Source organism: Prunus persica, chromosome G1 (genome assembly GCF_000346465.2).
Source record: "Prunus persica cultivar Lovell chromosome G1, Prunus_persica_NCBIv2, whole genome shotgun sequence".
NCBI classification, from domain to species: Eukaryota; Viridiplantae; Streptophyta; class Magnoliopsida; order Rosales; family Rosaceae; genus Prunus; species Prunus persica.
In genome coordinates this window covers 47,621,636-47,649,545 of record NC_034009.1, presented here as the reverse complement: position 1 = coordinate 47,649,545, position 27,910 = coordinate 47,621,636, and the positions used below count along the sequence as shown (strand labels likewise).

Below are 27,910 nucleotides of genomic sequence, written 5' to 3'. Positions count from 1 at the left end.
GTAATAAGAATAAGAATTTTTTTTTCTTAAACAAGCATGATGAAGTCTGATGGTGAGTACAAAGAAACTCTATACCATGTGATGACTCTAGCTCATATAAGAAGAAAGAAAATTCAGAGAAAGAAAACATACCAAGAGCAATGTCGTGCTGATAACGTGTTATAAAACTAGAGGGAGAAAATGTAGAGAGAAGTGATATGCTAAAGATAAAGCTTCACCATGTTTATTCATCTCTTAATCTTTGGTAGAACCACCTATTTATAGGCTTACAAAATAGAAGATTGAATACCATCATTTACAATATGCCTATAGGTTACAAGTACTAATTACAAATACTTAGTGCATAGGTTACATAAAATCCAACGGTGGAATATCAAGAGGTATGGTGGTCATCCACCAACTCATGCATTTACAACAACGTTAACTTATGAGAGTTTTTTTAGCATACGCTTGTCCTAATTTCAGTGGATGCATCGCCATATGACAAGTGTCACACGGTAAAATGATCTTATTTCAATTAAGAAATAGAAATTACACTTTTTTAAAAATTTAAAAAAAGAAAATAAGGAAAATGTTTAATATTTTTGTTCAGCATAACAAAAAGAGAAAAGAAAGAGAAAAAAGAGCAGAGCCAAATAGCCAATAGGTAGAGGAGAGAGAAAGTGGGAATGTGACCCTTTTTTGTATATTTCCCGGAGCTAGCGAGCTAGCGAGTTGTGTTGTGATATCTCAACCCTTCCTTTAAATCCTCCCATCCTATCCCGCATTCCCTACTCTCTCATATAAATATAAATATAAATATAAATATAAATATTTTTATATTTATATTTTTCTCTCCGATTCAGTCTTCTTATAACTTGTACTTACAACACCTTTCTGTCTGTCTAAAAATTTAAATTTATTTATCAACAACAAAAAACAATTACAATCCCCAATTCACCAAATCAGCAAACCCTAATTTCCCATTCACAAGAAGAACACCCAATTCAATTCCGGCACTATATCCCTCTGAGTTTCCCTTTCGTACCTATATTCTCCAATAGGTAGCAGCTGAGATTGATATTGAAATTGAAACACAGACAGAGAGCATAATGGAGGGCAATCCGCACCCAGTACCTCGAACAGTGGAGGAAGTCTTCAGCGACTTCAGAGGCAGACGCGCCGGCTTGATTAAGGCCCTCACCAGTGGTTCGCTCGCTTTTTTTTTTCTTTTAACCTCTTAATCTTAATTCTTTTACTTATCTATATACGTGCATATTTGGGTCTCTAAATTTCCTGTAATGCTTTTACTTTATTTGTTTTTAAAATTTTCTGCAGACGTTCAGAAGTTTTATCAAGAGTGCGATCCTGGTGGGTTCTCTTTTCATTTTCTTATGTTTATGCTTCTGGTTGTTGCAGTAAGGGCCATTTTTTTTGTTTTTTGTTTTTTTTTTCATGTATGTGTTTGTTCGTTTTTATTTCTAAATGCTGGAGCTTGATTTGTAATGTGAATTTGCAACGCCATGAGTATGAATAAAATACCCAATCTCTTTAGCTGTAAGTTTTTTTTTTTGTTGTATACAATAAAACTAACTGCTCTTGTAGCACTTGGAACACAAAACATCCTCACTTGCTTCTCAGTTTTACTAGATACCCCAGCTTGATATATAGAGGCACCAGTCTTTATACGAAGAATTAAAAATACTTTCCAAAATTAAGGGTTTTGCACATTGAATGTCATGGCCTCCCACACCCAGTACACTGGCCTACTGTTGTGGAGCAAGGTTCCCGAAGTCAAATTTTATAACTTCCTGACTGATTTAGGTTGTTTGACTTCTGTCCTAAGGTTTTGCAAGTGCTGTATAAAATTAAAGTCCAGAAGTGGGTGAAGTTTTTACATATATTTATCTTTTAATTGATTTCTAGTTAAATGGATTTGAATTTACCACATTTTTCAAGTTGATCTACAATCTGGGCGGTAAGTGCATGTTCAATAGACATTAGATTATTGGAGGTAAATTTGCCACCTTTGAGGTGGGGCTGTTATTTCCGTTGGTTTTTTCTCTTCTTCTTGATTATTACATTATTGTAGACATTTAGTCTTTCAGTGGATCTTTCTGTTTATTACTTTCTTATTGGCAGTTGAGCAAAAACAAATTCTTTCCATTTCTTTTGGAGCAAATTACAATTTTAATATTATTTGCAATGCTATGTTGTTCAGTACCTCTCACCTTATGTGTTTGGAGTAATAAAATATCTAAAAAATGAATATCTAAGTTTTGATGTATCAAGTTTGGTCTTATTTCTTTAAGTATGCACAAAAATGATATTTATATGCCTCATTTAATTTATTGTTGAACACGTGACCATAATAGTACTTGATGGATGTTTAGTCGCCGTACAATGTGCTTAAGCATCTTAAGTGCTACTTTGACGTAATTTCAATATCTTTATGTGGTTATGATAGTGTATTTTTTTCATTTTGTTTGCTCTTCTTAACACAAATGTTCTGTTTGTAGAGAAGGAGAATCTGTGTCTGTATGGACTGCCAAATGAGGCATGGGAAGTTAACCTGCCTGTTGAGGAGGTGCCTCCTGAGCTTCCCGAGCCAGCATTAGGCATAAACTTTGCTAGGGATGGGATGCAGGAGAAGGACTGGCTATCGCTGGTTGCAGTTCATAGCGATTCATGGTTGCTTGCAGTTGCATTTTACTTTGGTGCACGATTTGGGTTTGGTAAGAATGAAAGGTACGAAATAGTTTTTCTTCTGCATGTATCTTTTATTATCAATTGGGAAATGCACAAGCTATCTTGATGAATTTTAATGTTGGCGTACTCTTGGTGTTAATCTTATCGTAGCCTGATACTTTCTTTATTATATGCAAAATTCTCTGTTGCACCAAATATCGAATCTATTATTCATCCTTAGCTATTCTTATGCAACCATGTTGAGATTTAACAGAGGTTACCCTATAACATGGAGGAAAAGCATGATTTGGTATATTGAGTTTTATTTATTTCAGAACTGTGCTCCTACTTTAATACAGTTGTTAGAACCCAAATTATTGCAAGATTTTTTATATATAAAAAATCTCCATATCTGCAACTTTTATGATAGAATTTTCGAATGCAGTAGAGAAAAGAGTTACCTGCCATATGAAGCATTGAGCCAACACTTTCTGTTGACAAATCTTATTATCAGTTGAATCCTATGCACCTTTTTCAGTGCATAAGTTCATGCATTTAGTGGCATCTTATTATTGATATTGACCTTGCATATGATGTGATAAGCGGTTTACATATCACGTTTGAATAAGATATTTATGTGAACCAAATATGGCATCACACGTGGGCGGTTAAAGTACAGAAGATTTAGAAGTTCTCTTTAGAGCTAATTCACAAATTCAATGCATCTACTACTTACTGAAACCTAGTTTAAAACCTCCCTCCTTTTTTCTAGACTAAATTCTGATGAAAATGTTTCTTTTTTTGTTTTCAATTTGTTTGCTATCTTTATGGCGTATATATTACAAAAATTGACATACCCTTTACATCCTAGCATTTAATCATGTTGAAGAATCAACTAATGCTTGGTATGGTAGCATTAATGACTGATATTCTTGCATGGAGCTGAAATTGGATGTCCCTTTCATATTATATGTTTTGCGATTACTCTTTGTTACACATAGAAAAAAATCACTGAATATGAGATTTCTGCATATACTTTAGTGATATGTAGGACATGGCCTACTGTATTACGGATGTTACAGGTATTGACAGACTCGTCAGCATGAGTCAAGGATAGAATGAGTAACAGTATCCAGGGTTCTATTAGCAGGGGTAAAGAAGACATTTGAAAAGCGACTCTATAAGTGGTGGGGGTGTTGGGGGGGACTCAAATTCAAGCAGTGGCTTCTTTGAACCTTAATCCTCAATTGGCTCCTGATTGAGCATTAATTGGTTCCTTCTCTAGGATTCAACGACTGATTGACAAGAAAATTTATGTTTTGCTTAAGATAATCGATATCCCACTTCGTAATTTCCATTTTCCCGAACTCCATACTTGATAAACTTCTTGCTTGATCTAGATAGGTTATGTGAGTGTTTTCCTTGCCACAATTAAGTTTCTGATGCTGTATGTATTAGGTGCAACATTATGTTCTAGTAGAAAGCCGCCTACCTCTTTTGCCCCTTTAAATTCAGGATGCTAAAAGGTATTTTACTGTTGATTAAATTGAATTTTCAAACAAGCCTTCTGTCACTCTGCAAAAAGCGCTTGGAATAAGTCTTAGTGTCCTTTCATTTCCGAGGGCTTCTATCATTTTCCTTTTGGTAAATTACAAGGCTGTCTCTTACTCGTATCTAAGTAGCTCATGTTAATGGCTACTTGCATTAGACAATAATACTGACATGCCATAACATTGATAGAAGAATTGAGAATCTTATCTGTACATGATAGGTGTTGTATTTTCTTCTGTTGAGAACAGATTTAAATTCTTAAAATATTGAAAATTGGTTGCTAGGATTCAATTTGCCTTGACCTATTCTGAGCCCCACCTTTTTAGACTTTTTATTGCTATAAAAAAGTAAACGGATGAGTGTGTAAAGTAAACTTTAGCTTTTTTGACTTGTTCAATTACAATGGTTTTACTCCAATATCTGAGTTCATAAAAATATACAACGTTTGTGTGTTTGTATGTGTATATATAATGTATCTATGACTCTATGTGCAGGGGACCAACGGCTTATACAATTAATATAACAATATTGAAGACTAAATACAGATGATATTCTTCCGTCTACTGCTATCCTATTTATTTCATTTTTGGCTATCATAGATAAGTTGTGTACAAATTTTGGATAGGTGGTGTGGGATCTGAGTGCGGATGAATTGAATTTTGATTGAAGTCGATATGCAAACTTCTATGACTGATAAAACTTTTTCCGTTTAGTATTATATTGTTGGTTGTATATAATTTCTACGATGTTGGACCAGTGGATTTCTTTGTTGTTGATGTGATTGCAAATGTCATTGTAGAGTCATTCATGCTGTAGCATAACCCTTGCTACAAAAGCCAAGTGATAGGAGCTAACATCTCCCTCAAATTTAATGTATATTAGCATATCAAGGTGGTTCAAATTTTATTTGGCTTTGGAACTTGCAGGAAAAGGCTTTTTCAGATGATAAACGATCTCCCCACCATATTTGAAGTTGTGACAGGAAATGCTAAGCAACCAAAAGACCAGTCTGCTCCTCACAACAACAGTAGCAAGAACAAATCTAGTGGAAAGGTGGTAAGTGGGTTAGTTTGCATGATTTTGTTTGTTATTTATATGTCTTCCTTCTTTAGCCTTTTTTTTCCCCTATAGTTAATCGTAGCTCTTGCTTTTTTTGGTGCTGCCTTAAAGCAGTCTCGGCAGTCTGAGCTCCCCCAAAGCAAAGGAGTAAAGATGTCTCCGCTGCCCAAAGAAGAGGAGGAAAGCGGAGAAGAAGAAGAAGAAGATGATGAACAAGGTGCGACTTGCGGGGCATGTGGAGACAACTATGGTGCTGATGAGTTCTGGATTTGCTGTGATGTGTGTGAGAGATGGTTCCATGGAAAATGTGTAAAGATTACACCCGCAAAGGCTGAGCATATCAAGCAGTACAAGTGCCCAGGTTGCAGTAGCAAAAGGGCTAGAGTTTAAATCTAGTCTGAATTTGCAGAACAAAACCATTCAAAGAAAGCAGATGAGGGTTTACAACTATCATTACAATTTGGAGTAAAACAGAGTCAGTTGTCTATCTTAGTTAATGAATTTGAATGATTGCAAATGGGATTCTAAGTTTTGCTACTCTTTGTTCTTGTTCTGTCTAATTTTCTCAGGAATTTGTTTCTAATATGAATAGTCAGTTATAAATATGCCTTTGTAGTTCCCTGGTTTGATTCTGAATCATTTATTCATGTGTTTATGCATTGTTACTTACTGTTCGGAGGCTATAGTTTTTTGTTGTTTTTGCTGTTTTCTGATGTTCTTGTTGTCCTTAGTATTAATACTACAATATCATCTTCTATAAGAAAGCACAGATATTGAGCAAGTTGTTGGTGCAGTCGTGGAGTAATTGTCCATGCAAAGAATGGTTTCTGGTAAGTAAGTTTCACTGAGAGATGTTGTACTGGAAGATTTTGGTTTGATTATAAGGTACCAAAGTTGGGGGGAGAATTGGATATGCCAACAGTTTTATCATGTTGACTAGGAATTGCTGTGTCAGGACTTGAGGCTTTAGTTGATCACTCATCGGAGCATGGGAATGATCTCCGGGTTCTGGAATGTAGCTGGAAAAGTAATCTGTGGTTGTGAAGCAGTTCTTACTCTTGAGCAACTAAAGACCAAGCATGGATGCATGCTCTGCTCTGCTATTCACTCTATCAGGAATGAGAGACGGGCTCATTTCATTTCTAGGCTGCTGAATTGAAGAGAAAAATGTCTGTTCACGAAAGAGTTACAAAGAGAGGGAGACGGACAGGGCGACCAAAATGAGAGCGATTTTCTTTTGTTTTTTTATATTTATTTCTCAGTTGGAGCTTGTCTGATATTAAAAGTTCTTCTATCCGTCTTTTACGATTTAACATACCTTTCTGGTTTTGTAGAATTTCAGAGGCAGTAATTCTTACCAATGTTAGAACTTAGAACAATAACTTGCTATACGGATCCTTTTTAATATATTAGTACACGGCATAATATGATTATGTTTTCAGTTACTACCGCGCTCCAAAACTGGCTGTTTTGTACTTTCTATTATTAATTAGCCACAATTCCCTTTAATTAATGCCTCCGTGGGTGCCTTTATTTGAATCCAAATACATCTCAAAGGAAACCCTATCGGATATTTTTGCCAATCAACGTCCCATTTTACCTTTATTTTCAATATTTATTTATTTTTGTATAAAAGACATCTAAAGAAAAAAAGGAAGGAAAACTAATACCCACCACTCCCCACCGTCCCTAGCCTTATTTATTCATTTTTGACTGCCAATAAAGTCCGCGATCATTATAGTTGTGTGGTGAGAGAAAAATTTGTATATTATGGAGATAGTACTGTTTTTTTATCTCCAACTAATTACATTTTGTCATGCAGGATAATTGTTCCACATAGTGGCATGTGATTAGTTGAGAATAGCAAAATAGTGTTATTCCCGAATATGGTGATTTTTTTAAAAAAATTTTTAAATAATTTGACTGAATACGAATTTCCTTGAAATTTCGGATGGGTTCACTTACGTAATTTTTGGGTTCAAATACAAACACCCTTCTTCTTTTCTTTTTATTTTTTATTTATTATCTGTTGTTTTGTGTTTTGCGATTTTCTGACGGCCAGGATTAAAAGGCTAGGTAAAGCTGCGATTGAGAGTGATAAGATATTCCTGTATCTGGAAAAACACCCACTTTTCTTGCATCCCTTTTACAAGCCATAACAGCAGCAACAGCAATAGCATAGCAGCGTGGCGTCATTGACGACGACGATGACAACAGTAGTACCCTCTCATTTCCAGTCCCTTGGGCTTCCCAAAGTAAGAAAAGAAACTCTCAACTTCACCCAATTTCAGTGTTTCTTCAGTAAAGTGTTTCTCTAGTAATTGGACAATTAGAGTGGTGCGTAGTACTAGTAGCAGACGTGCCTTTGACACATTTCATCATACATGTTGTGTGCACCATTTTTATGGTTGTCATATCTACTACTCTGAATAATAATCAGGCAAAAATATGTGAGAGAGAAGGTTTTTGATGGTTTATTAGTTTGCTGCAGCAGTTCCCTGTTAGAAGCTACTGCAGTCGTGCTCTTACATGTCAAAACGCTACAAGGATTGTTGAGTTCTGCAACACACAACGCAAGCTGTTTACGAGGTAAATTGCATATCTCAGAAGTTTTTTCTTTTTCTACTTTTCGCTTACCTTTCACGTATCTGCATTGCATAGCTTATTGCATTATATATGAGAGAGCTTACAGTTTCAGTGGCAACATAATAAGAAATTGCGTCAAACCAACATTTTCAATCTTTTGAGGTTATTATTCTTTTGTAGTCCGCATAAGACGGGTCATGCTCGTTTATCCAGGCTGATATATGCAGCTGGTTCAGGTTGGTTGTTTTCAGATAATTGACTATTATTACAAGCCTTTTCAGTTTACTCTCTTTCTGTTTGTTTATGTTTTCTGTTGTTTGTAATTTGAATTATATATTTTCATTTTCGTTTTGCAGGTTTAGAGGCATCTATTGCAGATGTAGAAGGCAATCTCATAACATTGAAAACCGCCAAGATTGTCATAGAGTCCCGAGAAGATAATAAGATACAAGTGAGCTTGCAATGCCAAGATCTAATCGAAACACAGTTAGAACACACATGCATTTTAAGTGACATGATTATTCTTGTGATAATTCATAGTAGTTTATGCATGCAGGTGAATGAAGGATTCAAGTATTCCTAGGCACGTTTATGATGGTATAGGAAAACGAATAGTATTCAAAGTATCCAGATAGTTTGATTGAATCAAGCTTTGGGAACATTTTGTTAGAGTTAAAGGCTGCAGATAAATTGTTCACATTTTCATGAAAAAGTGTATAGCAATTTAATTGCCTGATTTTGGTTGTATATAGTTTTGCGTTTTCTGTGTCTAAGGGTTTGGGACCTTATATTGCAAGTGCTTGTTTTGTTCCGTTGCCAGGTTAGAGTAGACTTGACTGGGGATGACACAGAAAAAGTTTTTGATAAGGTTTTGACAAACTTGGCACGCACAGCACCACCAGTTCCCGGATTTCGCAGACAAAAAGGAGGTAATACATTGATGTACCCCTGATTTTGTTGGAATTAATACAAACCTTCTTACCTGATGTCTGGAATATACTGCACAAATATAAGGTAGAGATCAACTTTGGATGACCTTTTATATCTTGCAGTCAAAAGAAGGCAAAAGAAAATTTCTTTTTAGTTTATTTTGTATGGAAAAGGGACCTGTTATTTTCAATTTTGATATGCTTAGGATTGTGTATCCATATATGCAAAGGTTAACTCAGCCATTTATTGAATATGCTGCATTAGAGTGCTTGGATGTGGGAATTCTAAGCCGATAGCATCTATCCTTTCTTCTTTTGATTTATAAATGCTTAGTAACTTTTGAACTCTGAGTTTTGACTATAAATTTTCCTTTTCATGTGCTTTGGGACTACTCCAGGAAAAACATCAAAGGTGAGTGGTTTTATTCTTATACTTATGTATTTTTTTGTGATAAGAATTTATTATCGAATTTCACTAGTCGATATGAGCCCCGCATAATTTGCTCTATCTAATCAACATTTAATAAGATTCTTGTTACAAATTTTGCAGATTTTGATGTAACCACATTGTAATATGGCTCAGATATTGGTTCATAAGTTACACATTTGGATACAGCATGACCACATTTTCATGTTATACCATTCACACACCACTGGCATTCCATAACAACATCAATTACAAAACTTCAATGAACTTAATTTGCTAGGTGTCTTTTGGTTGATACGTTGTCAGGTCTTTTATGAGCTTGGATATTTGAAAGTATTAGAAGTACCTTCATTTGATTGGTGCATCCATTTGTTCACGCTTGTGAAATTAAATTTCTGGGGTGCCAATTTATGTTTTGAAACCATTTTGAAGTTCATAGGCCCCCTCGTTCATATGCTTTAGACTTTAGCATTGTTCTTTGATGGCTAACCTAAAACTTCCCTCAGGTCCCAAAAAGCTTTCTCTTGGATATACTTGGTAAGGAGCGTGTCACAAAGTTTGTCATACAAGAAATAATAAGCTCTACCATGGGTGATTATGTAAAGAAGGCAAGTCCTGGTCACCATTCACTACGTTGTCTTTCTTATAAAACTCAGGCAACGTTCTAAAATCTCTCACCAATTTCAGGAAAACTTGAATGTGAAGGAAAACAAAATCAACACTACTCAAACAGCAGAAGAACTCAAACTCTTGTTTAAACCAGGAACTGAATTTGGATTCAATGCTATCCTTGAGCTCGAAAATTCAGAAATTGAGACACCAAGCTGAATCTCTCGAAGGATGGTTAGAGTGTGCTAGTGTTTCATAAATTAGTAAAAACAAAACTGAAGTTTTAAGAAGATTTTTTTTTTCTATCCTCTATTATTTTGAAGTGTTTAATCAGTATATCTTTTCTGGGTACACTATTTGTAAATTTTTTTGTACCTATAGAAACGAATACTTCCTCTACTCTCCCCAACCTCAGCCTAATCTTTTTGTCCTAAATCTAATTAAGCACAATTACTCAAATGTCACAAATAGAAATATTTGTTGTGAGATTTAAATTTCATAATCTCTGAAAAGACTTGTGTAACCTAGAAAGAAGACAACTGATTCCTTTTAATGCATCGGTGTGGCACCTCTATAGGTGCACAAAGACTCTTTGTTGAAGAGTCATGGCTTACTGCAAAAACGGCAAGTCACAAGTCACAAGTGGTTACTTATATGAATCTTATGTCTTTATACAAGAATTTCCAAATTTTCCACGTTGTCGCCCCATTTTAAGGAACAAAACGGGACAATATCATATATTCTGGTGTTAAATTGGTAATTATCCAAATGAGAAATCCACAACAACAAAAAATTCTGTAAAATCCAGTGCAGGTATACTTTGGAATAAGTCAATCTCTCAAGTGTCACCGATTTGACAAGTCGATAGAGCGAGAGGGTGATGCCAATGAAATGAGGACCTTAAAACGAGCTTTTGCAGAACATGTTCAATCCACTAGGAGAAGCCAGATCCTATATATGGTTGGAGTCTTTGATCTTGATGGGAAACGAGGTCTTAGATTTTCATGAATTTCTCCAGATTTGTACAATTTTTTTATTGATACTTTCTGGCTTGAAGTTGTCTCTTGGTGCACTTTCATGTGCTTTGTGTAATTAAAGTCATGTTTAAACCATATTTCTAATCATCACACTATTATATTAACAGGCAAGGAATACTATTTTCACCGCTAATGTTATCTTATCAGACAAATACTTATATTGTCAGACTAGAAATTTTGTGAGGTTCTTATTGTGCTCTTGCCTCTAGGGCTAACCGAAAGATAGAAGGCGGCACCAAAAGTAGACTGAAAATTCAAAAGTCTGAATATATACGGTGTGACAGGAAAAAAAATAAATTCAAATCATTAAAATCAGCTAATATTCTATAGTAAATTCTTACTTCGGCCTGGGGTTCTAATATGAAAGTGGAGGAATTCAACATAGTATTTCTACTACCTGGTGTTTAAACAAGTCCCCGATCAAGCTTCTTCTCAACCTGACATCTTGATTCCCTGGAAGTGAAGACGAGGTTGATGCAGCATTGCTACCTGAGCCAAACATAAGCTCGTCCTCTAGTCATATGTGAGCTACAACCTCACGGATACCTTCCTTCTTCAACATATATTCACTTAACCTTCAACAAGAGTTAAGAATTCAGTCATTAATTTGCACCTTGATGTCATCTTTCATTTGCAATTCCTCTTAGAAGAAGAAGAAGAAAGAAAGAGAGAAAAAAAAAAAAAAAAAAAAAAAGACTAAATGAACAAATAAATGGATCCATCTAAATAACACCTTGTAAGCTGTTGTTACTTGATGTTGCAAGAGCATCATTAAGCCATTAGGTGTGTCCTCATTAGCATGAAAATGGCAAGTTTATTGGTACAGGTTACCAATAGTCTCCGCAAGAACATATCCCATCACTGAAGCAGTGAAACCTATTATTATCCCTCAAAATAATTTTCCTTCCCTCCAAGTTAGATATCATCTTCATAGCTGTATGGCAATCCCAGCACACCCTCAGATTCTTCACTACCCTAATCACTGCCTCTGCATCAGTAACCAGAAGAGCGAAGCAAACTGCTAACTTTTCACTGTGAGTACCCACCATCTCTTCTTTCTCCTCCTCCTCAACATCTCTTAGCACACAGGTCTTATCAGCCATGTACCCAGAATTTCGCATTTTCCTCCCTAATTCCGCCAATACCCTATAAACATCGTCTGACCGCTCATGTGATTTGTCTCCCACAATGAACTTGTGCAACTTACCTTTGTATTCAACCCAACTCCACCCAGTTGCCTTTTTCACCCCTACTTTTCTCATTAATTCTCTAACTCTCACCACATCATCCCACCTGCCTGCTGAGGCATATATGTTTGAAAGTAAAATGTAGTTTCCTGAATTATGTGGTTCAAGCTCAAAGAGCGTGCTTGCAGCAAACTCCCCAAGATCGATTCTTTTGTGAATTCGGCTAGCATTTAAAAGAGACCCATAAACCCCAGCATATGGCTCCTTCGGCATGTCATCGATAATTTTTTTTGCTTCATCTAGTTTACCCACTCGACCTAACAAATCAATCACACAGGCATAATGATCGGCATCAGGAGCTTTGATTGACTCAAAAACCTTCCAACCTTCTTCTAACATCCCTGCATGGCTACATGCCGTAAGAATAACAATATATGTTACACGGTCCGGTTCAACAAATTCTCCTTTCATCTTCGACAGTAGTTTGACAGCTTCCATTCCATGACCATGAGCTGCAAACCCTGCAATCAATGTGTTGTAGGAAACCACATCTCTTGTCGTCATTTCTTGGAATGTCCTCTTGGCATCATCCATGCTTCCACACTTGGAGTACAAGAATATCAAAGAATTGTATCCTGATATGCTTAGCTTAATATGATTTTTCCTGACAATACTGATAACCCAATTTCCTATGTCTAAGGCTCCAAGATGTCCACATGCGGAGATGACACTCACCATAGTTACCTCATCTGGTTTGGGATCATCAGCAGCAGTAATCATATCTTTAAAGAGATCAATTGCAAGAGCTGACTGCCCATTTTGAGCATAACCAGAAATCATCGAGTTCCATGTGACAACATCCCTTTCTAGCATCTTATCAAAGAGCTCTCTAGCTGAAGCCAAATCCCCAACCCTTGTATAAGCTGATATCATGGCATTCCAGGTAACAGTGTTCCTAGACACCCCCAATTCATCAAAAACTTGTCTAGCAGCCTGGAGGCTCCCACGCTTTGCATACATATCAAGCAGCGCTGTCTTGGCAAAATAACTTAAATGTATCCGCTTCTGGTTGAGCTTTTGAACAAATGAATCAGCAAGGGAGCAATCACCACATGACGAACATGCTGAAATGACAATTGCCCAAGTAGTTTCATTTGGTTGATCCCTGGAGTTCATCATATCATCAAACAATTTTAAAGCCTCCTCTGGAAATCTGTTCTGAGCATAAGCGGAGAGCATTGCATTCCAGGATACAACATTTTTCTCTGGAATTTCATCAAAATACCTCCTTGCATTCTCCAAATCCTTCATCCTAGCATACCCAGTAACCATAGCAGTCCAAGTGACAACATTCCTCTCGGGCATCATATCAAAGAGTCTGCACGCTTCAGCTTTATTCCCCCAGTTCCAGTACCCAAAGATCATATTATTCCAATCTGCAAGAGTTCTCTCATGCATTTCAGCAAACACATCTCTGGCGTTCTCAACCGGGCCATATTTTGCATACAAACCCATGATGGCATTGCGAATGTAGGGATCAGAAGCAAGACCCAATTTCAGGACATGGGCATGGAACTCAATTCCTTTACTGCCGGCAGATTTGATCAAGACAGGGTACACAAAGGTACCGATCCTTAAGTCACAACACTGCAGCTTTTGATACAGAGAAACAACTTGATTAAAATGGGCACTGCCCAAATTGGAGTAATATTTGAGCATAGAGATGAAGACATGGATATCGGGGCGAGGTGTGGAATCGAAGATGAGACGGGTATAGGGTGGCGGCGCACGGAGGCGTGTGCATTGGGAGATGAGCAGTGACGCCCATTGGCTATGGTGGTGGAGGGAATTTTGAATGAGCTGCGCATGAAACTGCCTTAGCTGACTCAAATTGCTTATCTTGCATGCTAAGCTATCCAACTGTGACATCGACAAACGCCCAAAATTCATATAAATACGTCTCCTTTCTTTATCAGACTATGACTCTATGACCAAATAATAAAATGGCTTATCGTTTTTATTTTCCAAACGTTCATTAAAGTTCCGAGACCATCGCTTCTTTCTTTTTGTTTTCACGAAACAAAGAAAAACTTATAAAGAAGAGGCTGATCCCCAGTTCCAACATTTGGTGGTGCATCAAAATAATTGTCCGATAGATGGTCTATATTAGATACTTCACTTTCGTATGAGGTAACCTTATTATTTGGCTTAGCGAGAAACAAGGTGTGGTTGCCAAATTGAGTGCTGAAGTTGAATAGGGTATGTCACAAGGTTGTTGTGAATTATTGTGAATCAGAAATGTGTTGATGAAGTTGGGCTTTGAGCCTAATAAACCCATGTAGTTATATTGTGATAATAAAGCAATCATCGGCATTGCTCATAATCCACCTAAACATGTTGAAGCGGATAAATATTTTATCAAAGAGAAGTTGGAGGACAAGATTCACTTACCATTTGTTAAGTATGAAGATCTAGATTAGTTGGCAGATATCTTAACTAAAACCATGTCAAGCCGAGTTTTTCATAGCTCACTTAGCAAGTTGGGCATTAATGATATCTATGCGCCAACTTGAGGAGGAGTGTTAAATGAGTAAATTTAGGAGATTTACTTCATAGTTTGTATAGTTGGTTATTCATTGTACAATCAGGATTTTAGTACTTTCCTTATTTCTTACATGTAAACCCTATGTACTCCTATATAAGAAGAATACAATATATAAAAAAATTCCCCAAATATTTTAGCATGAGAGACTGGCATTTCCGGGTCGTCATTTCCCAAGCATTGAACATCTTCTATTCTTATCTTGTGAAATTAGATATAGGAGTTTCATTTCTAAGAAGTTCATTTCGTGAACCAAACAAGCCCATGTTTGCCTCTATCACTTGATTTTAACATTCAATTACGTTTTCCATAGTTAGAGGATCTTAATCTATTGTTAATATCATAGTTGTTGATTTAGCATCTAACATGGGGGGGAAAGGCTGTTGATTTAGCAAGGCTGCTATTTGAGTAAATGGATGGTAAACATATTTTGTGCTTTAAGACTTTTTTTTTTTAAATTTTAATAAAAAGAAATACAAGTGACAATTTAAACTATAAGAGGGAGGAAAAGTCCACACTACCATGGTGCTATGAGAGTTCGAACTTGAAACCACTAGTCTACAAATCAATATCTTTTTTTATTAGGCTAGACCTCATTAACGCTTTAAGACTAATTAATAGAATAATGTGTTATAATAATAATAATTGCACGTTATTCTCCAAATAGATGCAAACGAACCAAGATTGTCCTTTATGCTTGTTTTGGACGACTCCTTCCCTACAATCAATTATTAATTGAGTGCTAACTCTCATCCACCCAATTTTTTCACCTCATTTTTTAGTTGTGTATATATTAATATACTCTTAACTCCCTCTATGTTCCCCTTACTATCGGCCTCGTTTGTTAAAAGAGAACTAGATTAGATTAGCAAATGCTTGCATTTCATGTACATTGAAGGCATAATATGGTATTGTTGTCTAACTTGGAGGATAAAGGGGAGTTATCTATAAGAGGTTGATGACTAAAACTTATCCCTCTTAATCCCTTTGAAAATGATTGGATTAGGAGGGATAAGTTTTAGTCATCCACCTTTTATGAACAGTCCTCCAAAATCCTCCACGTTAGACAACAATATCCATATTATGCCTTGAATGCATATGAAATGGTGGCATTTTCCTAGTCTAGTCTAATCCTCCCTATCAAACAAGCCCTAGCTTTTTTTTTTTTTTTTGGGTTTTCAATACGAGTAGTCCCTGAATTTTTTGAAGTCCTCGTTTTAATCTTCAAACTCTCAAATCAATCTATATGATCCTCCATTGACTAGACAATTGCACATGAATGCATAATAAGGAAGACTAGACTGGACTAACAAAATGCCTTTCATATACAATCAATGCATAATATGAATATTGTTGTCTAACTTTGACTTTGAAGATGAAGGATGAAGGATGACTATTCATAAGAGGTTGATGAAAATGATGAGTAAACCTTATCCCTCACATGCCCCGTTTGGGATTATTTTTTGGCTAAAAATCGGTTTCACTTTAAAGTTAAGCAATTTAAGATGTTTAGTAAAAATCAAATATGCTGATTATTTTAAAAGCAATGGCCTCCTCATAGCAGCTTTTAAAAGCAACATCTAGGTTGCTTTTTAAAGTTACTTTAACAAGAAGTAGAGAATAGCTTTGAATCAATTTTTTCAATTTCCATAATACTATCATTAATATTTAAAAATGACACCATCTACCACCTCCACCGTCACCTCCACCATCACCTCACCTCCTCCACCACCACCTCCTTCACCACTACCACCACCCAGCCACCTCCACCCTCGCTTCCAACCTCACCACCAATACCACCACCTTCCCTTCACCTCCATCACCATCACCACATCCATCTCCACCTCTACCACTACCACTATCACCACCACCACCGCCACCACTTACCACCTCCACTCCACCACCACCAACTCCACCACCACCTATACCACTACTACCACCACTAACTCCACTTCCACCTATACTACCACCACCACCTCCACTACCACCATCACCATCACATAGTTAGCACCTAACACTTTCAACATCATATCTATTTTAATCATTATCAATAGTTACAATAGTTTTTTATTAAAATTTACCAACAACATCATGTCCATTTTAGTACGTATCCACAATTACAACAGTTCTATATTAAAATGTACCAAAGAGTTTTGGCCTTGGCTTTTTGTAATGATAAAACTTTAAAAATATTATTTTTCAAACATGGAATTGCTTTGCTTTACAACTCATTATTTTTAAAGCACAATAGAAGCAGCTTTTTAAAAAATGACAAACAATGCCAAACTTGCCCATAATTCCACCATTTTCAAGGGAATTAAGGGGGATAAGTTTTAGTCATCAACATCTATACTCCTCATTATTCCTCCAAGTATAAGCAACATATCCATATTATGCCTTAAATGTACATAAATATAAGAATTTTACTAGTCTAATCCAATCTATCCTAGTCCTCCCAATCAAACAAGTCTGCATTTGAGAGGGGCTGCCTGATATTATTATTTTCACATTGATATAATTCATAATTAAAATTGTATTATTTAGTTATGAGGATGGTGGTGGTGAAAATGATTCGCTCCACTTTCCTGCCAATTATTTTCGGAAAAGGAAAACAAGAATCTCTTCCAAGATCTTTACAATTTGTTGTTCTTTTTTAAACCATGTAGTGTACTTGCTTGCTAACCATTTGTCATCCTCTACAGATGCATGATATTCGTAATCTAAATTATTTTTGGACTCTTGTGAAGCAAATAGTGTAGGATAATAGGAGTGCGCGCGCTAGCTTGTGTTAGGAAATTGCATGCAATCTAAATTAAATCTTCCAAAGTATTGCATGTGATCTGCCCAACATGTTGTAATAAGGATTGGCTAACACTCATTAATCTAATATACAATGTCTTGTTTCTTGTTTACTACTCTGTCTTTGACTAGGATCTACATGACATGACTTGACAAAGATAGTCAATTCCTAATCATATTTATATTTTCTTATTAAAAATTAAAAAGATTATAATGATGAGAGATGTGATTGAAAGAGGTGATTGCGGACTGCCCTCATAACATGCATTTTTATTTCTATAATAGGATCAAATAGACCTTTTTGTTAGGAAAATCCAATTCTATATATTTGAGTATATCTATAGAGAGCTAGATTTTGTTGCATATTAGCTTTTGCTATTAAGAAGATTTATAACACTTCGAGTAAAATGCATTGTTTCTAAATACATAGACTCGAGATCCGAACTCGTATGGACTAGTGTGTTGAGTTTATACTAATAATATAGTTTTTTTTTTTTTGCATAAATAGTCGATTGTGTTTTTTTATTTTTAAGAATAAATTGAGAGATCGAACTCTAATTGTGGATTCAATTTTTGACATTTAACAATTCTTCAGATAAATCCATTTACAAAATTAAGGGGTTTATATATATATATATATATATATTTATTTATTATTATTATTTTTTATGGTTTGAGTAGCGTTTTAAAGTATCATTTTTGCGTAAATATTATTTGAACTTTTAGGCATGTAAGCCATTACCACTTGGCCTGAACTTTCAATTTTTAGTTTTAACTACCTAAACTATGTAAAAGTGTTGCAAGCCACCACATAGATCTAACTCCATTAAAATTTCCGTTAAATTTATAGGCATTTGCGTCAATTAATTATAACTAAAAATAAATTATTATTTTTTAAACAGAAAAAAAGTTAACATAATTATACCATACTTCCCCTACCCCTTACCGACGCCAATTGTCACCCACCCTATGCATATACACCATACTCCATAACCGTACAATATTGAGATTTTGAGTGCCACAATATTCATATTTACGTGGAAATTTGATACTCCTTTATTGAGGAGTACATGTGTTTCTTGCATTGTATGTATGTGAGCTTATCTTTTAGTCTATGTTAGAAAACTTGTTCTGTCATTTTATGTTGCATCGTCTTCAATGTCATCGATATATCCTTTCAATAAATGTCATTAGTGTTCTTTTATATTCTCCGCTTTTGGTTTTTAAATATTTTGTCTATCTACCTATTAGTTTCTGAAATAAATACCTAACCTAAAAAACTGTATGGAGAAATTTGTATAATTTAAGCATGTTTCCTTGATAATATCCTTCCCCACTCCCTTCCTCCTAGCATCTTTATTTATCTTGTACTTTCTGTGTCTTAATTTAAGAAGAGAAAAACATATGGGGTTTAAAGGAGCCTGAACGCTATGTGTTGCTTGACAACCATAGAGATGCATGCATGAACATATGGGGTTGTTGATCGTAAGCATTACTTGACATTGCTCATATCGATATGCTTTTTTTGATGCATTCGTTTTTTTCCAAAATACTTAAACTCATCAGCAATAGCAGGTAAGCATATACTAGAACATATCACGAATGTCAATTTCAAAAGTCATAATATAATAGAAAATGCAGGATTTGTGCCAAAAGTTTTGTAAAATGGTAGGTAAATCTGTGAAAGATCTTTGTAGGTTAGAGAAAGAAAGATTTTATTCACTTACCAAAAAGGACGGAAGAAAGAAATCTTTCGGGGAATTGGAGTGACAAATTGGAAAACAATGTAAGAAAAAACGGACAGAACAAAATTTGGGAAGAAAGATAAATCCGAGGCGACAAAAGCTCTACGTAAATGTTTGTGTCATACAGAAAGAGAATCCCGTGTTTGGAGGGAGCTTTCCTTTCTCACTGTTTTTATTTTCTTTTTAGTTTCATCCATTTTTATAATACATAAATATCATGCTCGAGACAAGGAGTAAATTTAAAAGAGCCTCTCTTTCTCTCTCTCTCTCTCTTTCTCTCTCTCACGGTTCACAGTGTCACTTGTGACACAGATTTTTCAATTTTTTTTTGGTTTTAGAGATTCAAGATTTCATTTGGGGCGCCAACTAAACCCTAAGCAAAGCAACAAAAACACAAAAACCACAAAAACAGAGTAACTCTCTGTGTTGGGAGAGGAGAGAGAGTCAAAAGAAGAGAGGGAGGGAGAGAGCAGCAGGGGTAGCTGAAGAGCAGAAGAGCTAATTATTAAATCCTTATATTATGATTGACATTGAGGATTGAGGTGTCAATCAATTGGTGCAAGTGTTGAATGAAATCTGTCAGATCTGGACAATCCATCCCTTAAAGGCTCAAGGTCTCGTGCCTCTTATATTCCTTCATTCTGATTCAGGCATTTTGGATATGTATATACATATATAGCATCCAAAACAAAATCTCTCCTTTCTGTTTGATCAGTCATCAAATGATGAAGCTTTGTATTAAAGTAAAGATTGGGTTTGTGGGTTTCTTCTTGCTTCTGAATGAAAATCGAAATGCTTTGAGTTTTTCAACTTCAAATTGAAGCCCCTTACTTGAATTTGAATTTGAGTTGCCATTCTTTTTCATACATGATCCATCTATATATATGTTGTATATATGAAAATGTCATCATCAGCAGCAGCAGCAATGGGTGTCTCTGATCCAAGCCAACTGCACTTGAAGAAGGAGCTCACTCAGATTCGAAAAGCCGCCCGCGTTCTTCGCGATCCCGGTACCACGTCTTCTTGGCGGTCTCCTCTGGCCTCCTCCTCTAGATCTGTGGGAGTAGCTGCAGCAGCAGCAGCAGCAGCAGCCGCCTCTGCTATGACTTCTTCCACTTGGAACAACAATGGAAACTCGACTACTCCCACTGGAAATAGAAACAATGGCAGCGTCAAAAGGGTCTTCTTGCACAACTGGAAGAGCTCCAAATCCTCCAGAAACAACGACAATGACGATGATGATTACGGGGATGGTGATTATGATGATGATGATGATGATGATGATGATGATGGCATTGATGCTTCTTCTTCAGTTGCAGCGTTGAGTGTTGATGATAGCTTGAGCGATGCGCGTACCGGGGCAGATGGAGATTCAAGGAGTGACACTCAAACTTACAGCCGCTCCTCATCCATGATGCTCAGGCGAAGATATGCGCATCTTTTGCCACCCGTGAAAAATACTAAGAAAACAAGTCAGAAAACCGATACCCACTCTGATGTTTTATCCAAATATCAGCAGAAAGAATTAATTCTTGGTAGAAACTTAGTCAGTTCCAGAAAATCCGTGGAGGGTCATCCTTCAATGGCTGTAAGATCAAGCCGGACCCGGGATGACTTGGTCGACCAATCTGATGACACTGAAGACTACTGCAATTCAGAGGATCTGAGGCGAATTTCTGGGGCTTCACCATTGCTTTCCAAACTTAAGAAGAAGAATTGGTCTAAGTTTAGGAGAGATAATAGCATTCGAAGAGAGGACTCTTCATATTCTTATAGCACCCCTGCATTGTCAACTAGTTCTTATAACAGGTATCATGTTCGTAATCCAAGCACTGTTGGGTCTTGGGATGGCACCACAACTTCCATGAATGATGGGGATGATGAGGTTGATGACCATTTGGAATTTCCCGGTCGCCAGGGATGTGGGATTCCTTGTTATTGGTCCAAAAGGACACCGAAACACAAAAGCATGTATGGAAGCTGCTGCTCCCCTTCGCTTTCTGATACTTTCAGGAGGAAAGGAAGTATCATATTTTGTGGAAGTCAAAATATTTATCCTAGACGACGTCAATCATCATCAGGTTCACATAAGCAGAGAATTGCATCTAGAAGTGCTCAGGGTGTCCTCCCATTGCTTACCAATAGTGGTGAGGGTAGGGGAGGATCATCCTTAGGAACTGGAAGGAGTGATGACGAGCTTTCTACAAACTTCGGGGAACTTGATTTGGAGGCTCTGAGTCGATTAGATGGACGGAGGTGGTCATCAAGCTGCCGAAGTCAAGAAGGGTTGGAGATTGTAACTTTAAATGGAGGAGGAGAAGAGGAAGGCTCACCAGAAAACATTAGGAGTTTTAGCCAGAAGTACAAGCCAATGTTCTTCGGTGAGTTGGTTGGGCAAAATATTGTTGTTCAATCACTGATAAATGCTATTGAAAGGGGTCGGATTGCCCCTGTTTATCTTTTCCAGGGCCCCCGTGGAACTGGGAAAACATCAGCAGCCAGGATTTTTACTGCTTCCTTGAATTGCCTAGCTCCTGATGAAACTAAGCCATGCGGCTACTGCAGGGAGTGCTCTGATTTTGTGTCTGGTAAGAACAAGGATCTATTGGAAGTTGACGGCACCAATAAGAAAGGAATTGACAAAGTTAGGTACCTATTGAAAACTCTATCAATGGCACCTCCTTCAGCATCCTCACGGTACAAGGTCTTTGTGATTGATGAATGCCACTTGTTACCTTCTAAGACATGGCTGGCATTTCTCAAATATCTGGAAGAACCGCCACAAAGAGTTGTTTTCATATTTATAACAACTGATTTGGACAATGTTCCCCGCACCATACAATCTCGGTGTCAGAAATACCTCTTTAACAAAATTAAAGATAGTGACATTGTTGCTAGATTGAGGAAAATATCTGCTGAAGAGAACCTGGATGTTGAAACGGATGCACTAGAATTGATTGCTTTGAATGCAGATGGTTCACTTCGAGATGCTGAAACTATGTTGGATCAGTTGAGTTTGCTGGGCAAAAGAATTTCAACATCTCTCGTGAATGAACTTGTGAGTTTTCTCTGCAAATGACTTCTTGACATGGTCTAATTCAATTCAAGTTTACCATAGTATTATGATTTGTGGCGCTTATTAAAAGAAGAAAAATGAAATCAAAGATCAATAGGTGTCTGTTAGCAATTCCAAATAGCTGAATTTATTGTGTTACTAGTTCATTAATCTAGTGCTTTATCTTCTGTAGGTGGGGGTTGTTTCTGATGAAAAGTTACTGGAGCTTTTGGAATTAGCAATGTCATCAGACACTGCAGAAACAGTGAAAAGGGCCAGAGAGTTGATGGACTCCGGGGTTGATCCCATGGTTTTGATGTCTCAGTTGGCCAGCCTTATTATGGACATCATTGCTGGAACCTACAATATCAATGATGTCAAGCATGATTCATTCTTTGGTGACCGGAATTGTGAGTGTCATCCCCTTAACTTTTGGTGCCAATAAAGTTGTTTTTTCTATAGCACCAATGGTAGTGTGATGTGGAGAAAGTACCATAGTCACGTAAATAACATAAAAATGAGGTTATTAATTGATAACTACTCGAGGGATAATTTGAACTAATGAATGTTATTAAGAACAATGGACTCAAACAAATGTGATAAAGAGAATTTAAGATGTTGGGATATCCTAATTGAAGATATGGTGTCATCACGTATGGAGAAGCATTGTGCTGCAATGCACATGTTGGTTCCATGATCTATCTGTTTTTTTAGGATGGAATGGGTGGTCATCCCCTCACCCTGAACCAATTTTAAGCCATCACGAAGAACCAAATGTAGGAATTAAGTATACCTGACCCAAAAAAAAAAAAGGTTCAAGAGTGTAGTATGGAGAACCTAGTCTATTGAAGGGATGGTGCTCTCATAGAGGTGAGATCCACATGCACATGTGGATCCCACCACTTTGAGAGATCTTGTCAACAATGTGGTACAAATAGTTTTACTTGTATGGTTTCCTATAGAAGAATGTTAATTTTATCATTCCTGTTTGTTCAAGATTGTAAGCTTTCTGGAGGGAGAGGGAAATTTCTATTGGATGTCTAGTGTTGTTGTAGCATGCTCGGATGGTGTTTCTTCTGTTGGCATACTTCATGTTCTCCTGATACAAGTACTTGTAGATTCTATAGATAATAATTGCATTATAAAGCCTGGAGACACATAAAGAATCTCCACTGACTGGTTTGTATTTTGAACGAAATGTTTGTTGCTCAAAATGTTTTACTGACTTTTGTGATGATTTAGCTGATATGTGTACAGTGAAGATTTTTTAATTTTAAATGTATTTATTCTAACTATGGTTGGGTGTCCTACTTTAGTGACTGAAGCAGAATTGGAGAGATTAAAACATGCTTTGAAGATTCTTTCGGAGGCTGAGAAACAGCTTAGGGTTTCAAGTGAGCGCTCAACATGGTTTACAGCGACCCTATTACAGCTTGGTTCAATGCCTTCTCCTGACCTTACTCACTCGTGCAGCAGGAGGCACAGTTGTAAGACGACTGAGGATGATTCATCCAGTGCTTCAAGAGAAGCTGCCTCCTACAAACAGTTAGAAGGTCAATATATGCTTCATAAATCAACTTCCCATGCTTCTTTACAAAAAACACTAAATGGCAATTCCAACCATCAGAGAGATTCATTGTCAAGAAAAAATGGTTTCGGTTTCAATACCAAGCCTTCACATGGACAAATCGTGGAAAGTGGGGCCTCAACTCCCTTGCATGATGAGGATATGGCTGGTAATGTGATTCTTAGATGTGTAAACTCTGAAAGGTTGGAGGATGTCTGGGCACAGTGTATTGAGAGATGTCATTCAAAGACACTGAGGCAGCTACTACATTCGCACGGAAAGCTAGTGTCTATATCTGAAGCTGAAGGTAAGCTCTTGAGCTTGTTATACACTTCATTTATCTTTGCTTAAAAACACATAATTGAATAAACGTTATGGATCTTTTTATAGCTAGAAGTTGTTGCAGTGGTTTTGTGCCATTCAGTTTGTTCATTAAAGTTCACAGTGAACAAACATAGGATCTCATGCTTGCACTTGGTGTAAATTGCTTGTGGATAATGATGTTTAAGCCATAAATTTCCAACGTCATTAAAGAAGGCCTGATTTCAATTCCTAGTTTATGGGTTAGTTATATCAATTGAAGAGACCTGCCCCATTTGATAAACTTATGGAGTGTATACTGATCATTCATGCACATATAAGATTGGTTGATGGAGAAAATTCCAGCTTTGTCTAAAGCCCTAAAATACCCCATTCTATCGTTTAGTTTTTCACTGATATGAGAAATGCAAGGGAAATGGTTTGGGCAGTAAAAAAAAAAACAAGCTTTGTTATAACCAGGGATTGGGAGGAGAAAAGAGAAAAAAATCAAAATAGTCTAAGCATTACAATAAGTATTATTTACTTGGCTAGGTTTGATAGTTAGGCTCCGAAGTGTGGTTTACAACAGAAAGCCTTGCATGTGCTCTCTCTATTAATATATGTCTCTCTTTGTGTGTATATATATATATATGTCATTTTCCCTTTCTTCTCATGTTTAAACTGATTCTTTTTCAAGGTGTTCTGGTTGCTTATGTTGCATTTGAAGATGGAAGTATCAAATCCAGAGCAGAAAGGTTTGTTAGCAGTATCACAAATTCCATGGAAGTGGTTCTCAGACGCAATGTAGAGGTTAGAATTGTTCACTTGCCTGGTGGAGAGGCTTTTCTAAATGGTCCAAGTCCAGCTCACTTACCAGGAACCGTGGCAGCAATTGATAGGGAAAGGAAAAGAGTTGGATCAAATGCCACAGACGGTTATTCAAATTGCTCTTTGTTTCTTGATGGGACCCGCAAGTCTACCTCTGATTCATCCGACGTGATTGCAGAAGGCAATGCCGAAACAAGTGCTACAAGAGAAAGGAGACAGGAGATTCCAATGCAAAGAATAGAGTCCATTATTCGTGACCAAAGGTTAGAGACTGCGTGGCTACAGGTTGCAGAGAAAGGCACCCCTGGTTCATTAAGTCGTTTGAAACCTGAGAAGAATCAGGTCCTGCCACAGGATGGCATTTATTATGAAGATCAGATGGAGTCGTTGAATTCAATGAGGTTGTCCTCTCAGCAATGGGAAGATGGATTAAACCATGAAGTTAAAATTTTGAAGGTTAATAGTGGAAGGGATGCCCAGAAGGACCAGACGGGAAGAAAGGTTGATCATTATCCTATGTCCCCAAGTTTACTACATGATAGTAACTTTGTGGGAAATTCCAACAAAGATAATCTGTGAGTATTTATCTCTTATTACAGGAGTATTTTGATTATCCTTCAAAAGCCCTTCTACCGCTGCTTGACTGAAGAAACTCGTTGTTAGTGTATTATGGTGAACTTAACAGTTTGCTTGAATTTGGTGAAAGCTACTAGCGTGCTTAAGCATTTATAAGCATTCTGTGATATAAACATCCATATTCTGAAGAAGATCATAGAAAAATGTTAATAATAGAACTTTTATAATGTTATATGAACAATATATGGAATGTACACTAGACAGAATTCCTTGCGAGAAGAGACCATTTGGGTGCTGATCCAAAGCAGTACTTGAAATTGATTTTAGTATATTAAAAAGTGCATATTTTAGGAGTCTAGATGCTGTTGTGTTCTTAAGCCGCAAGAGGAACATATAGGACTTATTGCTGAAATTTCAAAAATCGTGGTGCTTATTCTCATCATGCCATGTTCACCAAATAATTTCATGTCTTGGGGCATCTTTGATAAAAGTGAAAGTTAAGCACTAAATGCTAAACTGTTAGCATTGAAATTTTAAGCACTAAATCATCCAGCACTGAATATACTAAATTGTTAATACTTAAATTTGGAGTTCTAAATTGGTTAGCGTTGAATGTTGAAATGCTAGTAAAATACTGAAGGTTGATAAACAATGTTACCAAGTTATAGTGTTGGTGATAGTGGTAGTAACTAGTAACAGTGATGCCAATGGCGGTACCAGTAATGAAGGTCTTTTCTTTTTGGTCAGACAGTAATGAAGGTCTGGTGGTGACACTTTAGAGTGGCAATGCCAGTTTAGTGGTAGTGGCTGGTTTGACGGGTCATTCTAGTAGGGAAGGTGTTAGTGTCGAGTTAGTAGTGATTTACTGGTGTTAGTCTATACGCAACATTCAGTTCCTTATTAGGATTTGATGGTCGTAGAAATCTTAAAAATTATGTTACAGAATTCAGCATTCAGTAAATCATAGATCACTCGATATGTATGCAAATTTTCCATCTTTTTTTTTTCATAGTTGATGCTCGCCTTTTTGTTTTCTGCATTATCAAAGTTCATTGCTAAATTTAAAATGTATTGATGTATTGATGTATTGAACACATTTAGTTGATTAAATGCTGAAACTCTTCTTTAAGCGCCAAATTGGATTAGAAAACACAATCTCACTTTGATGCCCAATTCAGCCAACAGGGGAACTTCTGTTTCAATGGATTGCACTTCTGCTGCCCGGCTATTTGTTTTTCTTGTGTTTTTAATCTGTTCTTGAGATGCATGATCTCAGGTAGTGGTTTTTTGTTTTTTTTCTAGTAAATTATATTCAACGTGTGATATTCATTTCTTGTTGTAATATTATTGTTAAATGATAAGTAGCCATGTATCTGCATTTATATTAATGGTATACAACATGCTCATTCTTGGTTTTTCTTCAGGGGTGATGAATCAGGATCAGGTAAAGGAGGTTGCAGTGGATTTTTTCATTGTTATAACACCAAACCTCGTAAAAGAGGAAAGGTAGGCTGTTATTACTACTTTTAAAAGTTTTTTCTTCATTCTGGAAAACATGTTGACCTGAAAGGAACCCTCAACACATTTCTCTATGTAAACAGGTAAAAGGGACCGCAGTCGCTGTTCAGCCACGCAAAGGTAGACGGTTGTCATTGTTTGGGGAGTGTGGGAAGAAGTCAAGGAAAACAGAGAGCAGACATACAAGATAAAAGGGAGATTTGTAGTTTGGGGTGTTGGCTATGCTGTTCATTTGGTTACATATTTTACTGTATTTATGTCTCCAGTTGAGCCATTCATCGAGGATGTGAGTGAGAAGTACAACAGGTGATGTAAAGGTTTGCTGTTGAGCTGCATTTCTCCATCTCCATCCAATTTTCATGTGATCAATAAAAGTAAAAGTGGTAAAACCTTGAATTAATTGGTTTCATGTTGGACCCTTTCTTAATTGATTTTCTAGCCTTGATGGGCTCAGTTGGCTGTACCGACTTGAAACTCCCTCTCGTAGGACAACTTGCTTAATTGGTCAAGTATTTTGAATGGTATTGTGGCAAATGTTTGGAATTAAATCTACCAGATCATTGAACAAAATTTTTTTCTACCAGATCAGATCTGATCATAAAGTGGATACAAGTGACACTGACGGTATAATTCATTTGGGACTCAATGAATTTTTTTTTTTTAAAAAAAATTTGCCAAGGTGCTATGGGATGAGAGTTTGAACCTAAGATTATGCGAGTCAATGTTCTGTTGTCATTTTTCATTCGGCTGATTTTCAATATGAAATATTATAAAAATAAAATGCAGTTCAGTTTTCAGGTTAATTAATTTATAGGAAACTATTAGAAACCCACTAGTGATTGGCTGACTATTAGTTTTTTTTTAGCTA

General features: G+C 36.6%; 4 protein-coding genes across 11 annotated transcripts; 3 read left to right on the top strand and 1 right to left on the bottom strand.

Annotated features, from left to right (window-relative positions):
* Window positions 693-6,656, top strand: LOC18791963 (PHD finger protein Alfin1). 6 transcript variants are annotated; one of them, XR_002269493.1, is made up of 6 exons: window positions 774-1,188; window positions 1,318-1,350; window positions 2,499-2,727; window positions 5,145-5,274; window positions 5,389-6,107; window positions 6,233-6,656. XR_002269493.1 is itself a non-coding variant. In XM_007223625.2 (5 exons), exons 1-5 carry the CDS (start codon window positions 1,092-1,094, stop codon window positions 5,665-5,667), a joined length of 765 nt encoding a protein of 254 aa, XP_007223687.1. In that variant the 5' UTR covers window positions 693-1,091; the 3' UTR covers window positions 5,668-6,656. The 6 variants fall into 6 exon arrangements, 4 of the variants coding, with proteins under 4 accessions (XP_007223687.1, XP_020409347.1, XP_020409343.1 ...); XR_002269496.1 differs by having other exon boundaries at window positions 6,218-6,656; XM_007223625.2 differs by having other exon boundaries at window positions 693-1,188; window positions 5,392-6,656.
* On the top strand, window positions 7,300-10,287 carry LOC18790110. Of its 2 annotated transcripts, none has more exons than XM_020555940.1 (8): window positions 7,300-7,532; window positions 7,769-7,866; window positions 8,044-8,099; window positions 8,220-8,314; window positions 8,684-8,792; window positions 9,191-9,204; window positions 9,726-9,827; window positions 9,907-10,287. In XM_020555940.1, the coding sequence occupies exons 1-8, from the start codon at window positions 7,485-7,487 to the stop codon at window positions 10,045-10,047; spliced, it is 663 nt and encodes a 220-aa protein (XP_020411529.1). In that variant the 5' UTR covers window positions 7,300-7,484; the 3' UTR covers window positions 10,048-10,287. The 2 variants fall into 2 exon arrangements, with proteins under 2 accessions (XP_020411529.1, XP_020411530.1); XM_020555941.1 differs by having other exon boundaries at window positions 7,302-7,532; window positions 7,772-7,866.
* LOC18789859 (pentatricopeptide repeat-containing protein At1g14470) lies at window positions 10,740-14,114 on the bottom strand. Its single transcript, XM_007225107.2, has 2 exons — window positions 11,599-14,114; window positions 10,740-11,440 (listed from the first exon to the last, which is right to left on the bottom strand). The coding sequence occupies exon 1, from the start codon at window positions 14,000-14,002 to the stop codon at window positions 11,693-11,695; it is 2,310 nt and encodes a 769-aa protein (XP_007225169.2). The 5' UTR covers window positions 14,003-14,114; the 3' UTR covers window positions 10,740-11,440; window positions 11,599-11,692.
* On the top strand, window positions 19,412-27,576 carry LOC18790295 (protein STICHEL). Of its 2 annotated transcripts, XM_020554245.1 has the most exons (7): window positions 19,412-22,256; window positions 22,447-22,663; window positions 23,570-24,127; window positions 24,818-25,523; window positions 26,703-26,800; window positions 26,949-27,030; window positions 27,126-27,240. In XM_020554245.1, exons 1-7 carry the CDS (start codon window positions 20,094-20,096, stop codon window positions 27,127-27,129), a joined length of 3,828 nt encoding a protein of 1,275 aa, XP_020409834.1. In that variant the 5' UTR covers window positions 19,412-20,093; the 3' UTR covers window positions 27,130-27,240. The 2 variants fall into 2 exon arrangements, with proteins under 2 accessions (XP_020409834.1, XP_020409833.1); XM_020554244.1 differs by lacking the exon at window positions 26,703-26,800 and having other exon boundaries at window positions 19,418-22,256; window positions 27,126-27,576.